General features: G+C 29.5%; 1 protein-coding gene across 1 annotated transcript; it reads left to right on the forward strand.

Moving 5' to 3' along the window:
• Nucleotides 1-10,144: 10,144 nt before the first annotated feature.
• LOC113848197 (RNA-binding protein 38-like) lies at nucleotides 10,145-14,422 on the forward strand. The gene is made up of 6 exons (XM_027477600.1): nucleotides 10,145-10,360; nucleotides 10,518-10,641; nucleotides 10,831-10,954; nucleotides 12,740-12,776; nucleotides 12,911-13,175; nucleotides 14,334-14,422. Exons 1-6 carry the CDS (start codon nucleotides 10,178-10,180, stop codon nucleotides 14,420-14,422), a joined length of 822 nt encoding a protein of 273 aa, XP_027333401.1. The 5' UTR covers nucleotides 10,145-10,177.
• The last annotated feature ends 4,054 nt before the right edge of the window (nucleotides 14,423-18,476 follow it).

An 18,476-nucleotide genomic window follows, 5' to 3' on the forward strand; every position in this document is an offset into this window, starting at 1 on the left:
AAATAAAAGCCCTTTTTTTCTCCCTGCAGAATGTGGATACAGCACTGCATCAAAATCAAATTCTGTACTGAAGCAGTGCGAGACTACCCTACCCTACAATCTGAAGTTCTATACCAACCATACCTTCATTCATTGTAATGATTTTTGCATCATACGTTGTGTCGAAAGTTCACTTTAAAATGCTGCCGTTGTGGGGTACTTATTTGCTGACATTACAATATCATTCTCCTTAATTTCTCTTTCGATTTTTCTTTGTGTGTTTATTCTCTAATCCTTTTTAACAGTATTAAGAATTTTTTTTTTACAAAATTATCCTTAATTTCTTGCAGTTAATTATTCACTTTCTGCCATGTCTCCTATTAATACGCAGGTAATCGAGACTTGACAGATTAAAAGTTAATAAAAAATATAAATTAAATAAATTTAAACTATTGAACTACGACTACGTACAAACCCTGCAATTGCTTATTCGATTATATGGAATCTGGGTCCATTAATAATTGTATCAGTAAAAAATGAGAAAAATAAAAGTTAGCCATTTTGCATTGTTCGAGCGGTTAATATTTGGCAAAGCCAAGGAGGATCTTCTGGTCCATATTCTGACTCCAATGTACCTTCTAAATTTATCATTTCACTGATATCAATGATCATAGTGGCAAGAGAATTTAATCCCTGAAGAATAACAATTTTAAGTTATCCTATCTTTTAATTTTATAATTTTTTAATTATTAAATAAAAATATTAAACATATTTTATATTCTTAAGATAATAAATATAAATATAAATTTATTTATTTAATATTTTTTATAAAATAATAAAAATTTATTAAATAAATAAATATGACAAAATTCTTAAAAAAGGGACCTTCTCCACGTCACATGAGAAAAAAGGTCAAATATGAGGTTGGCTTTCCACTCTTCTTTCTTGTTTTTCGTCAATGGTTTGACTTGTGTTTGTAGCCTTGTGAAGTGATAGTAGATCTACCTCATCCACTAGAAGTAGACCCACTTTTTCATGCGAAAAACGATAGAAAAATATTGGGTATTATTAAAAGTTAATTTTTTATTTTTTTATAAAAATTATATATATACAAAGATAAATATGTATAATAATATATAAAATTGTATATAATATTAAATTTTAATTAATTAAATAATCAAACAGATTCACATGTTGTTTATGATAAATATTTCTGGTTTATTTGACCTATTAAATAGTTATGTCTTGTCTACCACATGAATATTAACATTAAATGTTGGTGTTGAATTCTTATTTAACTCTTCCATAATTTCGACCCTACCTATTGACATTCGGCTCGATATCTTTTTCAATTGGGCTAGATGCTCTCTCTCTCTCTCTCTCTTCACATTGCTCCGCATAAATCTGTTTGTTAATTTATAATATATCAATTGCATTAAAACAAATAAATAAACTGCTTGCAGTTAATTATCAAGGGAGGAATTCCCTTGAGTAATTTTATTTTATATTTAAAATTTAATCTCAATGTAAAAAGAGATCAAATAACAATTTTTGAGTAAAACAAAATAATTATTTATTATTGTTTTAAGTAGTTAAAAATATTGACTAATAATATTTCATGTTCCTAAATCATTCACTTTAGAACCCTCGTGAATAAGACTTTATTGTCGTGTTATATACACTATAATTGACAATTTTATAATTAAAAATCTGGATAAAATTTAAATATAAACTGTTAAGTATTTTTTATGTTGTTTTTTTAATAAAAATTAATGTTTTATCTGGGTAATTTATGATATTTTTAATTATTAACTTTTAGTTAAAAATAATATAAAAAATTTAAAGAAACTGCCGCTTAATTTATTATTATTTTTTGCCATAAAATATAGAACAATACTACTAGCAAGTATATTAAATCAATCAATAATATTTTGAGTTGACATAATCAATTATTCGAGTTCCGAGAATGCAGCACTAATGGAGAATTTAATAAAAATAATTTTTCAATCTCTGTTACCTAAACCAAACTTATATAAGATATGTTAACCCAAAAACCAAAGTGTGGGTCTTGGCCCATCTTTAGATTTTTTTTTTTATATATATATATAATCTTCTGATTTATGTATACAATTATATATGCCAAATTTATAAGTAAACATTAATTTTATCCTTGAAGTTTGTATTACTAATTAGTTTGCTCCATTATATTATAAAATAAAATAATCGTCCTTAGCTTTAATAATAGTAGGTCAAATGGATTCTTAAAATTAACACTATATATTAATTTTATCTCAATATTTATGAATAAAAATTACTTTTATTTTTAGTTTATTTGGTCCTTATATAGGTGGATTCTAATGTTAGAGATTAAACGAGAGTTATTAAAATTGAAAGTTATATTTATATTTTTAATATAAAAAATATAAAATAATTAAAAAAAGATTTATTTTCGAGACTAAATTGATATAATTTTGAATTATTTTCTGGATCCAACCCCAAAAAATTGTAGCACAGTACTGGTGCAGATGTGGATGAATTCCATTGACACAAACACAAGGCGTACCTTGGCCTTATGGGTCATTCACTTGCACACCACAAGCCACAAATAAACTCAGCAGCAATTGGTTCAAGCTTCAACTACTTCCATTACTCAACTCAGTGATGCATTTGCAAACGTCGCTATAAGAGTTGCGTATGTCGTTGTTCAACAAATTAATCATTGCACGAGAAACAAACATGGCATGTCAGCTTAATTTGGTCACCAAAGAGCACCATGTCCTAGCATTGCATGTGACATGCTTAATTGTAATTCATTTTGAAGGTTTAGTAATGCCTTTAACAAATTAGATTAGACTACTTCCATTATATGTTTGTAATTTTAGATAATTTTACTCACTTTAAATTAGATTAGCTACATATTTCAATATCATATTCGTTTATTCAAAAAATTATTCACCCAAGATTTGATTTTGGAAGCAAAATATTGTGTTAACGGATTTTAGTTTCCGCGGCTGGGATTCCTCTTTATCACTCTATCCAAACAGAGTACTAGTTTTGGGCAAATTTTGTTTTGAGTGTTTGTACCATTAACAGAGATTTTCTTAAGAGTGTGACCGACAGAGAGAGAACTAGTGATGGCCGTGTTATCCATATTTGGATCAAACCACATGATTCATATGTTGTCGAATGTCATAATCACATGACTTAATGTTATATTAATAAATAATTTTTTTAATAGTTTTATATAAAAAATCTAACATTAATATTATCAATATATTATATGTTGTGATGTTTTATAATTTTTATAAAAAAATTTATAAATTTTTATTATAGGCCAACGACACATTAAAAAATCAATTAATAAATCATGCATCCAGAAACTTTATACGAAATGGGGACTAGTATCACTCATGCTAAGTTTTCGTAAGGAAGTATGGGTCCATAAATGCTGGCACATCAAGAAGCATGGGGAGCCATATAATTATAAAAAGAACGCAAGTGATATATTTTTTGAACATGTCATTTATTATATGATTTTTTAAAGAAAAATTTAATTAGTGTTCTAATTAAAAATGAATTTTTATTAAAAAAAATACAATAATGCATTTAATCTCAGAATTTTTGATACATTTTGATGTAATCGTTATTAAAAATAAATATTAATCACTGTTCTTAGATATTAAATAAAAAATAATTTTTTTTATCAAAAAATAATATCAATGTACTTGCATCATAATTTCTAATACATCTTCAGCGTTGATTAAAATAAAAACGCTTTGTTTAATGATGTTTTTCAAAACATTAATGAGCAAGGTCCTTAAAAAAGTTATATCTCCATCTTAGGATATTTAAGATAATACATGATTTCAAAGAAAATTATTAATTACATAAATTATTATGATTAATATTTTGTTACTAGCATAGAATATCTTTATTTAAAGAGATAAAATGTAGTTATAAATCTATTAAATTTTCATGGAGATACTAATTAATATAGAAATTACTAAGAAATAAAATTGTCTTAATCTTTTAAAATGAAGAATATGTTGTGACAAATTAAAACAATTGAAGAGACTTATGAGAAGGAAGGCGTAGAATTTTGAGTCCGAATACGGTGTACTCTTCTACACGTTCAATACTTCAATTTCAGTTCATCCTCCTTGGAATTTCAAGGACCCAACCCTGTGGGCAAGCACATAAAACAAAAAGCTCACTCTGACAGTCGTATGGTATCTTTTCCCAAAATAATTATAAGCATTAATTGATTTTTCAAAAGTTAGAGATATCACTACCATTTTAAAGATTTTCCCAGTTAAATATTTCTGATGCAATTTTTATCATATGTTTGGTTTTTCTTTTTGGGCCATCTCTGCAATTACCCATCACCCAATTCCTCATACAACTTCCTCTCTAATTTTTCACTTGAATTCAAGATAAAGAATCACTAGAAAATTTCTCAGTTTTATTTGCAAATATAATTATTGATATGCTTGAAATTGTGTTAAATTCATTCAAGGATAAATCTATTGTAACACTACAAGCTATATCTTTCACATTCAAATTTAATTTTATTAGCTTTTCAGACACAGTCAGCAAAACCAATGTATTTAGTTGTTAGTAGTTCTAATGGCTCATTTATGGCACACATTTACTGTGAATGGGCATTCTTGCTGATGCTTACGGCGTACACTGCCCCAATAAACTCAACAATTTTAAGGGAGTCAACCTATGGATTTGGTATAAAAATCCAAAGAAGATTAAATTTAATGGGGTAGGTAACATTCCATCCGAGACAGTCATTTCCATTATGATCATGTGAAGAATTAAACCTGCCAATCTCTGAAATTAGGTACAGATTCTTTGGTGACTGTAAATTTAAAATGTTCTCAACTTGGTAGTTGATATTGTGTGCATAGTGGTAGGATTATAAAATGTGCCAAGAACCCACATTTCAGGAATATCAACCGAAATCATATTATTAAGATAACCCTTGACTTAGGGAATGGACATACAATGGAAAAGTAGAGTTTAGTGTTAACGCTTTTGTCTTGTCTATTTTTTTTTAAAAATAATTTATCAATAGAGCTTTCTTTTTCATCTGAATGAATTATTAAAGAAAAATCAATGTCACATGAGTATTATCAAAGGTAAGTCATAAGCCACTAGGATTTAGCTTGTAGTGATAATCAAGTTGTATAATGTCATGTGGTTTAGTTTATAGTTTATCGTCATTATTATATAAAAAAATTCTAATAATCTGTAATTAAAAAATAAAAATAAAAATATAGAGAGATATCGCCCTTAAATTAGTTTTAATATATAGTGATTTAATCCTTTAAAGAAAAACAGATTTGATTCCATTCTATGGTCAGAAAGTGCGAACCCTACGAATACAAATGTTTTGACAGGTTGGATTTTGACTGTTTCCCATTTTTCGATTCAGCAATCGAAGATGAACTTTAGAATCTCAATTTGGATTATCATGAAGACCAAATTCTCCGAGGGGATGGTTTCAACTTCACCGATCTGACGTAAAAGTAAAAAAAAGAAAAGAAAAGAAAAGAAAAAAAGTCTTAAAATTCAGTAAAACTGAAGGATTTTTTAAACTTCACCCTTAGAGCTGAACTCAATTCTTTATAAATAAAAAGTTTTAATAAAAAAATTACATATTTATAATATTAAAATTATAAAAATATAATAAATATTTTTTTAAAAATAAAATTTTACTATTATTAATTATTTATTTTTATCAAAAAATCAACATTAATATTTTTTAACTTTTAAAATGGAGTCATTGTGACTGTGGAATCAATCCATCTGCCTATAGTAAAGATATAGACGAAATTCAGAAAACTAAAACATCAGACTGGGGTGAGAGAGGCTCGAACTGTCGACCTCAGGATAACTCAGAAGCTATGAGACCTACGCGCTAGCCAACTGCGCCACCACCCAATGTTATTGTGTGGTCATATATTGTATGTTTTGTCAGTGGCTAAATTGGACAGCAAATGGGACCCTTGTTTAAGCCCAAGCACAATGTGAAGCAGGCCCTGCAATCTTTTGTTTTCATTGAGGGGAAGGGGCATCAGAAAAACACCTGTTCGGTCGCTGTATGGGCCATCTTCTGATTCTTCTCTTCTAACTTCATAAATCATATATCAAATTGGCTTATTTTTGGGGACCAAAAATAATATGGGTTACTTTGTATTGGACTTGTAAATTTGAAGTTACTTCTAAATTCTAAGTTCCGTTTAACTTCACAAAAATACTTAATTGAGTTTGTTTTGGCATAGCCACTAACAAGAGCACTTGACCATGTTATGCATTTTTTAAATTTTGGTCCTAGTCATAATATAACAATCTTACTCTAACCCAAAAACAGTAACTGAAAAAGAGCAACCGCAGTACAAAAAAGAAAATATTTTACTTGGGACTGTTTAATCTGAAAAAAAATATTGTTTTTAATTATTTTTTACTGATAATTTCAAAATACCATCTTACTTTCATTTTATTTTCTACTTTTAAAAATTTGTGTAGAAAACATTATGAAAATACTAACATGTTATTTTCATCATTTACAGAACTGATTCTTAAAAGCAGAAAATTTTAAAAAATTATGATTAATATATATTTTCCCGAATTAATCATTCACTCAAAAGTTAATACGGGTATGGGACACTAAAATCTGACTTCAGAGTCAAATGATCATCCCGTTCTTTCGTATTTCTTTTGCATTCTCAAATAATGTGTAACAACATAACTATAAATCACATCTTTATTAGAGTTCAATGCAAAACCCGTGAAACCAAGAACTAACAAATTTATTTATTTATTATTTTGATCACCTATCTAGTGACGCGTTGGGCAAGCTTCAACCTCCATTCTACCAATTTTCAAAGCTCCAAAACGGAATATTTTCAAAGAAAGTAAAAGTTCAATTTTTTGTCAATTTGATAGCTTCTCTGAGAATGATAATTCATTTATGATTACATCAGCTCATACTCTGCGAGGAACAACTGTATATCAGTATATTTGGAAGTTAATGACATTTTCTTTTCTTCCTTTTCCTTTTATGGCTAGAAAGGTAGTACATGACCCCTTGGTGACTAGGACTCCTATCCGGTCTCACATTAGAGGGCCATTGAGATATCTGTGAGGTGGTAACGTGGATGATGTTTCAATAATTCATGCTTTCATTTATTTCCTTTTACTTTTGGTCTGCCAAAAGAACTAGGAAATTGTTTAGAATCGTTTTATAATGGCCAAGAATAATAAGTTCCACTTCTTCATTTTGGATAATTGACCCTATATAGCTCCTGTAAATTTTATTGTTCATAGGTATATGCCGTTGAGGCACCATCATATATATAGATTTTATGCTCCTACTATTCATTTAAGTGACATTGAGATGTTAATGCTGAAGCACTGTAGAAGTCACTTTATATTATAATTGAGTTATGCATCAAATGACAAATTTGTAGTAGTTATGTTATTTGAATAACTAAAAAATGATACTATATATAAAATTACAAATAGTTTTTTACTCAAAGTTGTTCAAAGAAATATTATTGATGAATTCAATATGACTCCCCAATACATAATCCTCTATATTTGTTGTCTACAGTTTCAATGATGGAAAAGACAACCCCAGTTGCTAGGGGCACTAACTTCTCACCCTCAAACGCTTACTGATCAAAACAGATTCACCTGTCTCCTCTATCTAGCTGAATCTCATGGCAAAATTTGTCAATAGGTATAATCAATTTTTAGACATTATTACGGAAGATTCTTTCTTTAGCTGATTAGATTGCGAAAGGTCTTTATCTTAGTTTGTGACAAAAAGGTAACGATGTTGTTTGAATCCCATTAGCCAAAACGACAGTGAAAAGGGAGAGAAGAATTGAAAAAAATAAGGCCAGTTGACAATTGTAGTCATTTGTATTATAAAGAGATAAGATACTGTTCATATGAAATGGAAAGGGTTTCACTTTCTGCACCTTTTATTTATGAGATGGATGGAGTCAATGGCCAAAAGAAGAAACCATAATGTGGAACTAAGGAAATGAAACATGACACCCCAAATAGGAAGTCTATAAGGAAGAATTGAAGAATATATGAAGGGGGTGATTTATATGGTGAAAGCTTAAACAAGTGTTTGCATTGCAAGGCTTAAATGAACATTGATTGGTGAGTATTGGTTGATGAAGGGCAGGTTGGGGGGGTCATATATGTATATAAATAATGTGAATGTTCGTCCCAAAATCCCTTGAGTAGATGGAAATCCAGCTCATAGTATTTCAACATTGATAGGACCCCACGTGGAGAGGACTGCCAGTTCACGGACTCGTTTGTTTTGCAGAGTTATTTTAACATAAAAACCACAAGGTCCTTATAGCTGTCTCCTCGTCCCTAACGCTGGCAACAAGTTACATAATGACTTCTCTCTTGCTTGTGGGGGTGTGTGCGTGTTCTCTTGCTTCGCTCACTAGCAAAATGTCATTTACGAAAAACTATATATGATCATTAAGGCCTTCCTCTACTACAATAAGGGAGTGCCAAGCATGTATCATCCAACTAATACTTTAGGCAGAATAATTAAATAAATTTCTCCTTAGATAATAGTCTTATTCATTTGGTGGCTGGAGAGGTGACTTTGTGCTTCTCATTCTTGGTGCCTTGTGGACAAGATAATGGTCTACCATTAGTAATAAAATAAGTGGGATATTAGCTTCATATTGCTAATGATGCGATTCGAGGGAATGATACGATGGAGATGGATATATATATATATATATATATATATATATATATATATATTCTAGAACAGTCTTTATTTTTGTTTTCATCGTAGCCGCATAATGGCTTCCTTGAACATGACTCCCTATGCTGCACTAAAATAAACTCAAGTTTCAACCAAAAATTAAATATTTTTTAAAGTATATACTTTTTTTTTCAAACCTAACTGTAACTAACCCATTCTTTTTGGTTGATTTGCTTTGTAATAGCTTATGATTAGCGGATTCGGGGTCATGTGGGATATACTTTGGTCCCAACATAAAGAAAAAAAGGTGCAACCATGATTGGTCCAGTTAATTACCCCAGCACATGATCTATGATCAAATATAATTAACCAACAAAAGGCAAGGTAGAGGAGTTGAAATTGAAAATTAAATTATATTGTTTTTACTTTGTACATTAATAATAACATATACGCATAACTTTCGCTGCAACAAACACCTTGGAAAAAGGAAGCGGACTGAATAAAAATTTCATCTGGTTCATTCCCTACCTGTAAACCAAAGCTGCCAACGACAGCACGCACCCCTCATATCAATTATACAATTTCTTCTTTTCATGTAAAAAGAACCATCTGATGATCATCGAGGTCCATATCTTTCCTTGTTCGTAAACCAAACATTTTTACAAATACCCTTCTGCAATTAACAAGGATAAACATTTTTTCTTCAAAAATAATTGAAAAATCCTAATTTAAAAATTAGCATGTCCTAGCCTACTATATATAATGTATATGCAAGTGCCAGTGGCTATGTAATGTAACCGAAGAAGAACACAAGGTCAATGAAATACTAGTTTAAGTCAAAACTTAGAATTGATTGGATGGTGCGATAGTATATTAATGCAGAGACAGAGAGGAAACAACTTCAAGTGAGATAGTAACGCAGCTGTCACTTGTGATATACTACTACAAAGCACACACCCACTCTTCCTTCTCTCTTTGGCCAGCAAATTAGAGTTTGCAGCTGTCAGATTTCTTTCTCTCTCCTCCACCACCCTTTTTCTCCCTCTCTTTTTCTTTTTAATTACATTTTTTATAAGATAACTTTTTTTTTTCTTTTCATATATTTTTTGTTGTAATTAACCAACTCCTCTGTCACAAACAACCATCAAATAATAACGATACCACATCATCATAAACCATACCCACCACCCCTTTTCCCCTGAGACTCTCTTCAAATTCAATGATTCTTCTGTGGTGAGAACAAGAAGGGGCGTTGTTGAATGGTGGGGGAGGAAAGGCACGCACGCACGCACACACACAGAGAGAACATAAACGAGAAGAAGAAGAAAAGAAAGGAACTTTGATGGGAGAGAAGATAACAAGAAATGAGAAAAAGCAAAGAGCTTAATTATTAGCTTTCATGCATAAACAAGAACACCCTTTTCTTCCTTTGATGCCATGGCTTACCCACATTACCGATCACAGTTCGGAGACACAACGTTCACGAAGGTGTTTGTTGGAGGACTAGCTTGGGAGACTCCAACTGAAGAAATGCGCAAATATTTTGAACAGTTTGGTGACATTCTTGAAGCTGTCATTATCACTGATAAGAACACAGGAAAATCTAAAGGCTACGGATTCGTATGTTTCTCTCTCTCTCTCTCTCTCTCTCTCACTATGCCTTAAAGTCCAAGCTTGATTCTATTTCACTGCAAAGTGTGTTGTTTGATTTGATTCTTATTATATACAAATTACGTGTCCTATGTCCTATATATATGTGTGTGTACACAATGAGCAGGTAACATTCCGTGATCCAGAATCAGCTAGAAGAGCATGTGCTGATCCAAACCCAGTGATTGATGGAAGAAGAGCAAATTGTAACATTGCTTCTCTTGGAAGGCCTAGACCATCACCACCCAGAGGTTAATTTTACATGTTTTTTATTTATTTTATTTTATTTCATTTACTATATCTTACAATGTTATAAACTCAATCATTATTATCATTATGTTATATATAGGACACAATGTAGTTTTTTATTAATCCCTTGATCAAATTTACAACTTTTGTCATGAAAAATGATGGGCTACTATTATGGGGTGGTGATGCAGGAAGGGGTACATTCCAAAGTGGGGTGGGGACAGGAGCACCAGGAACGGCGTCGTACAGTGGCGTGCCGGCGGGAGGAGCGCCGCCGTTGCCACCGCCACCGCCGGTATTGTACCCTCCATATGGGTGAGTTAGCTTTGTTCATTTACTGTGGCCATTTATTACCCATGTCTGTGACTCACAGTCAAAGGAACTGGTCCATGCTATTAATTGAGAACTGCAATAGACGCACACATTGCTGTCTACATATGTCGCTTGACTGCTTCCCTCCAATTACAGTAGGTCTTGGTGTCAGCGTGAAAATCCTCACATATCATATCAATATTTAAATCTACTACATTTTCCCTTCTCTTCAACAACCATCATGTGCATTTCCACCCTCTACTTTCCTTCTCCTTAATTCTTAAATCTTAATCACCCTCATTAACCTTAATGTCATAATGTGTTACATTTGTTATTGAATCTTGAAACTTTAAAGAACAAAATCATGTAGTACTTTTAAATTATAAACCTAAATTTTATGTAGAGTTTATATGCCACATTTATCCAGTAGAGATGGGGTGGTAAGTTAAGGTGTATGAATGACATTGTTGAATTATAAATGTAATAAATTAAAGGTGGTCTAAGAAGATAGGGTACATATAGATTTAACCTTTCGATGAGAAACATTACTTTTGTAACTTATGTTATTGATATATACATCTATGGTAATAGTAGAAACGCTGGTGATAACAGGTACAGATCAATAGATATGTAATCCGTGGCAATGCATCTACATATTTATGTGTCATAGTGGTCCTGGGTCAATAAATTTGATTTATAATCTTGTACATAATAAAATCCCTCAGCTCGGTACTTTTGCATGTCCTGTACCATCAAGTCATTTTCTCACCAGCAATGTTATTGTTGTCTTATGAGAAGAACTCTGTATATTAGTTGGTAATTTAAAAACTACCCTTTAAAAGAAAATGATGAACAAAAACAAAAGGTATACAAAATTAGTATATAAAATTCCTGAGGGATGTAGAAGCATAGTATATAAAATTCAGTTTTGTGTACTAAACTGCAGAAAGCTAACACAAAAAGTGTAGAAAATAACGCCGTTACAGCTCGTGTCCTTTATTCTTTTTCTCAGGTGTATCAACCTCATCCTTTTCTATTTTCAAACAAAATAACATATTTTTTTATAGTTCGTTACGGTTATTACAATGAAAAGTATTAACATTATCCATATCATTTCTCTGATATGATTAAAATATTAAAATTTACTTTATTTACTTTTTCTCTTCTTTATCTTAAAGCAAAGGAAATTATTGCAAAGTCATTGAACTTCTTGAGTCGCCTAGAAACTTCTACAAAGCAAAATTCTTTTTACGTTCTATCAGAATTTTCCTTCCTTAAACTCTACTCTGTCAGTTCCACGAGATAGCATAGTTTATATTTATATGTGCATGCAAAATTTTCCATATCATTGGATACCACCTTGACCATTCTTTACAGTGCTTTATTCCTTCCTTTTTCTGCTTGATGGGGCAGCATGATGTTCATAATGCCTCAACTACAAAAAAGGATGCTATCACTGAAGTGAGTCATAACTAATTCAATCTTAGGGACAATGCACACCATACCATACCATTACACAAAGCAAGCACACGCAATAGCACTAACTCTCATCATACATTGATCAATTTGAGGGTCCCACATGACAACCAATGCCATTGATATTAATGGCTTTTTTTCTCACCGGATTTACCGGGAAAACCTTACAAATTAAGTTCAGTACCAGTCCACAACAATAGAAGTGTTCCATTTTGAGTCATTGCTTCTCAAAGAAACAAACGCACCATTGCATTTAACGTATTTCCTTCCACATTTGCTTAGTGATTAAATTCCATTCAACTCTCTTTGCAGCTACCCTACCTACACCCCTGATTATGGGTACCACCAAGTAAGCATCTCTATCCCTCCAATCAATTAACATGTAATATATATTTTTTTAATGATGTCAGGTTAGTTACTAATAATGGATAACAGTTGGCTAATATTACCTTAATGATTGTGTGTGTATTTGAATGAGCACAGGCCACATTGTATAACCCACAAATTCATCAACCTCAATACTACCAACAACTTTATGGACCATCATCTTCCACCATGGGTTCCCCATATTACTATGGTTATTCTATGCAAGCACCAAGAGGCACATTTTCTACACCCCAAGCACATCGCATACCAGCTGGACCCTCCTATTTATACTACCCTACACCCATGGAAAGCTCCTTCTCTGCATATCGTCCACCTCAATTGCAACAACTAGCAATAAGGCAACCCCCTCCTTCCCCTAGTGGTACATTTTTCTTTCCCCTTCTTTAAATAAATTTAATTTAATTCAATTTTTATGATGTATACAAGGACACGTGTTAAGAAATAACAAAATTTTATTGAAAGCTATAACATTCAATGTCATTAATATTGTGATATCTTATAATTCTAAATAAAAATTTACTACATATGATCTTTTCTTCAATATTCTTACTCTCTAACGTGTGTATATTATATATCTAATTTCACTCAAGTATATGCACAAACACATGCCCACACAGTAGGGAGAGTGTGGTGAAAGAGAGAGGTGCACAGAGATTTATGAATTATGATGCACTTACTGACACACAATATATATTATGATTTGGCTGTAACATGTGGCCATGGGGGTCCACATGGGCAACCCCAACCCCATGTGAATGAGCTGTCTCGGTTGTGCCATGAACCGTATAATGTATGGGTCAATGCGGAAGAAAGTCATGACAGAGGGAGAGAGGGTCATCATGTAAAGTAACAGTGAATGCATGTGGTTTCAGTAGGAAAAAATATATGTTGTGGTGGTTAAATTCTTTAAAGAAGCAGTCAAATGCTCTTCCATTCATGCATTGGCCCACATTGCACGTTAGATATACTATCACAGCTGTAAGTTTCTGATTTCAAACGAAATATAGTAACCAAAACAAATTAACTTTTTCCTTTCCTTTTGTTAGTACCAACTTCAGTTAGATCAACCTCTAATTTCTTTTCAATTAGTTTCTTCCCCTCTTTCAATACAATTTCTATAAATTTTCTGCATTCATTCGAGAAAGAAAAAAAATTTGGACGAGTTCAAATAAATTTTATTCTATAAATTCTGTTGCTATTGCATTATGAAAAGTGAGTTAAAGTAAAATTTGTTTTTTTAATCAAACAATTAGCGAAAATAAGAACTGTATTTTTCATTTAGTTACCAATTTTTGGAATTTTCATTTATTAGTTTCTCCAACAAACACACACTAATGTACATGGAAGGTCCTATCAAAATAATTTTCTTAAAAGTCAAACTACTATATTCATATATAGAGTAGGATCAATGGATATATAGCCTAATGCATGAGATTAGTCAATTAATATTTATATAATTCTTTATAACTCAATGTTTAACACTATGTGACTATTGTTTATCATGGTTGGTTGTGATCAGATTCACAGACTCAACAGCGTACCTCCTCCGAGACAGCAGCTGGAGTAGTTATAACTTCAGAAAGTTCAAATAGCCAAGGGAAGAACTAATAATATATATACCTGCTAAGTTTCAACTGTATAATCTTCAAATTAAATTCCATCACATTAATTCTTGATCTTTTTCCACATCATATCTTCATTTTTTTTGGTCCACACATGCTGTAGCTTTTAGGCAATAAGGCTCTCATCAGATTACTTGTGTTCTCCACAGCTACGGCATTCAAAAGTTGGACTAATCAACTTCATGGAGATTATCTTCATTCTCTTTTCCCTGTCTTCAAGGATTATCACTTTAATCGCTTTTAGTAGTTAATTCTATTATCTTTTAAGTTATATTTCCCTCCATTTCTAAGAGTTTAACCTATATGTCACATGATCAAATAGAGAAATCAAAGTCCCTAAATAAGAAATTTTGCATTTTATTGATATAGCAATCAGACCCTATGTTTATACCAGAGTTTGACCAATGTTTATTTTAGTCTAAAACTAATTTTAAGATGAAATAATTTTTAAATTAATAAAAATGATTTATGTAAATTTTTAATTTATTTTAAAATTTTCTTTCGATATAGGCTAAGGGAAATTTTCAGAGACGTGAGATGTTGCCGGCAATTTTTGATTTGTGCAATCTATTACTTCTTTCAATCCTAAATAGAATTGCAAAGCTTTTTTTCAAAAGTGGAATTTAAACGAAAAAAACAATAATTACATTTGCCTTATTTATAAGAAATTAAGAAATAATTTAAGACAAACAAAAAACAATTATAAATAATAAATTTATATTATATTTAAAAAATACTTATAAAATTAAATTGTCAAACTGATAAGTTATATATATTACAATGAGTAAGTACTCCATTAAAATAAATTTTTATAATAAATAAAAGTATAAAAAACTTAATAATTAATGAATCTTTATTTGTGATAATTAAGACTTAAAAATACTTATAGTTATTTTTTTATTAATGGGATACAAGTAATATGCCATAATAGAAGGACAAAAGAAAGCCCAAAAAAAAAAGTGAAGAAAACGACATTAATCAATAATTAATATTCAATTTGTAATTAAGGGATTTTTTTAAGAAATAAATATCTAACTATTGTTGATAAATTATTATTATTTATCAGGTCATATTAAATTTTTAATAAGTAAAATATTTTTTAAGAACTTAAGGTATGAGTTTTACTAACCTAGACTTGGTAAACCCTGTTTTATTCTCTCTTTTTTCCTGTTTTATTCTTTTCTTTTTTCTAATCAACATATATGATTATAAAAAAAAATGAAATTTATGAATCTAGTTAATCATAATATTATTTCACATTAAATACTTAGAAGAAGAGATTTGTTATCTATAATGATAGTTCAAATAAGGTTACCTTCTTTAGATCTTTATTTTTTTTTGTTTTTTTAAGATAATAATTGTCTTATAATTAAAAGAAAAAATTTAATTCTTTCTTGAAATTATAAAATAAAAATTATATTGAAAAAATAAAATTAAGTAAAAAAATTATTTTTTTAAAAAATAATAAAAAAATAAAATATTAAATTACATCGGTATAAGAAAAATGCTAACAATATATTTTTTAACACACTTTTTGTTAAGATGTTCCATATTGATTAGGAATAGAGATAAAATACTCCTTATAAGAGTTAAGGTAGTCTTCTTTAATTATTTGTTAAAATTTATTAAAAATTACAAAAAATATATATGTCAACTATTTTTTTATTATTAAATTAATATTTTTCTTTTATACTTTTTAATTTTTAATAAATTTTAATCTTTTAAAAATATATTATTAGCATTCTTCAACTGAAAAATAATTTTATTAAACTATTACGTTGTAAAGCAAGAGATTAATTAGAAATTGATCTAGCGCAACCAGACAAGCACAAGAAATTGTTATCATTAACGATGATGGAAGTTCCCGTAGCAACCCAGGGAATGCAGGCTTTGGCACCTTGCTCTAAAATTCTTCAGGTTCTTGGATTTGTGGCCTTTTGGGGGGCATTGGAATGTGCAACAATATATATGATGTTGAACTTTGTGCTGTTCTTCATGATCATGCTGTGACTTGGAATGAAGAATACAGGCACGTGATTTGATTAATTACAGGTACATCTCCTTAATCACGTCCATTTGTAGTTTGGTAGAAAAAGATTGATAAGGTATTGCTATCAGCTAAGAAAGATGCTCAGCATATTCAAAGCTTCTGGTTAATTACGAGGAACCCTTCTCTTGAATTATCTCTTAACCTCTTTGGATATAGCTTTTCTTGTTTGTAATTAGTTGTTTTCGTCTTCAATTCCTTGCAACCAAATAAAATCTAATATTTTAAAAATAAGTTATTGTGATATTTTTATTTATATCAATATTTTTTTTTCATAAGCATTGATATTTTATTAAAAATAAAATCAAAGTATATGTTTTAACTCATTATATTTCTGTAAAAAATTAATAATAGCTATTAAGAGATTATTCCGTTTCACTAATATTTAACACATTACTATTAAAAAAGATATTATTTTATTAAAACTAAATTCTACATATTACTATAAATTATATCATTGCAACTTCTTTTCATTTCTTGACATTACACAAATATCGTTACTTTTCTCAATATACAAACTTTTGCGTGATATTTGTACTAGACACAATTCTGAATTGCTATGTACAGTGAAGAAATTATAAATATAGTGATAAACAGATTGAATACTATTTGTAGTCTTTATTATTATCATACTTTCATATTAACATGTCATTAACATTTTCTTTCAATCTCTTACCTTCTATAATCTCCCACAACAGTTGTTATAAATCTTACTCTCATGAAAATAATTGTCTTTTTCAAACAATTTTTTATACTCATTGACTCATCTCGAATCGTTCATTATTCACCATCCATGTCTCTTTATTGGTCGTTGCTGAAAATAGTTGAATATGAATTCGTCAACGCAATATTTTCTATCCATTTATTTTTTCAAAAACCAAAGAAACAATCTTCGCCAATAACTTGTGTGACATTAAAATCTATCCGTTCATTAGCTTGCTTACAAACTTATAGCATGTCCTTCCACCAATCTAAAGCATTATGAGTTATTTTCAAAGAAACTAACATATCAATACATGATCCATACTGCGCTCTTAGCATATTAAAATATGAGTTTGGAAACTTCAATATTCTTAAACTCATTTATCCAATAAGTTCCAATTAACTTATGCATACTCTTTTTTATTTAACCCAAACTATTTTTTATGATTCTTTTGTGTCACTCCAAAAAACCAATGTTAAATCTTTACTACTTCCTAATACAAAAGCGTAAAAATAAAAATATCTTAAAATATATTTAAAAGTTTTCAAATTTTCTATAAATTATCTAACATACATATTTTACGTGGGTATGATTATTATTTTTGAAGTATTTGTGTTTTTCCCAACATATTTACTTCAAGAATGTATTAGTAGGGCTCTTCAAAGAAAGGAAATGAGAAAATAACAATGATATTTTAATTAAATATATTTAATTTATTTTTTAAAATAGAAATAATAAATAATATATTAATATAAATTTATGTATTAATTAATTATTTATTATTATAAAAATATATAATTCATTTAATTTAAAAATTAAAAATTAAAAATTATTTTTTTCAAAAATTTTCTTTCAAATAACTCTTTAAGATATGTTCTAGTTTTATTATGGTTTAAAAATAAATTATAAAATAATAAATTAGAATAATTTTTTTATAAATATTATATAACTCTTTATATTTGGAAAAAAAAATTTAATTTTCTCCTTCTTCCTTTTTTTTTTTTTTTTTCAAAATTCAACTCCAAATATATCCTTAAAGAATAGGAGATGGGAGGAGACAATGGTGTTTATGGCCTAGTTTAGAATTTTTTTATTTCAATTTATTAAAACTTTTTACCTATAAAATCATATTGTTAAATTTTTTTAAGGTAAACATGTTGAATTTTATTATGTATAGATAAGTGTTTATGAAAAAAGAATTAAATAATATTAAAATAATAAGTGTAACTGCAAAAATTTCATATATATCAAATAAGAATGAGTAAATTGAGTAATATGTACACGGGAAAA

This window comes from Abrus precatorius, unplaced genomic scaffold, assembly GCF_003935025.1.
Source record: "Abrus precatorius isolate BTA unplaced genomic scaffold, Abrus_2018 Scaffold8, whole genome shotgun sequence".
Lineage (NCBI taxonomy): Eukaryota > Viridiplantae > Streptophyta > Magnoliopsida > Fabales > Fabaceae > Abrus > Abrus precatorius.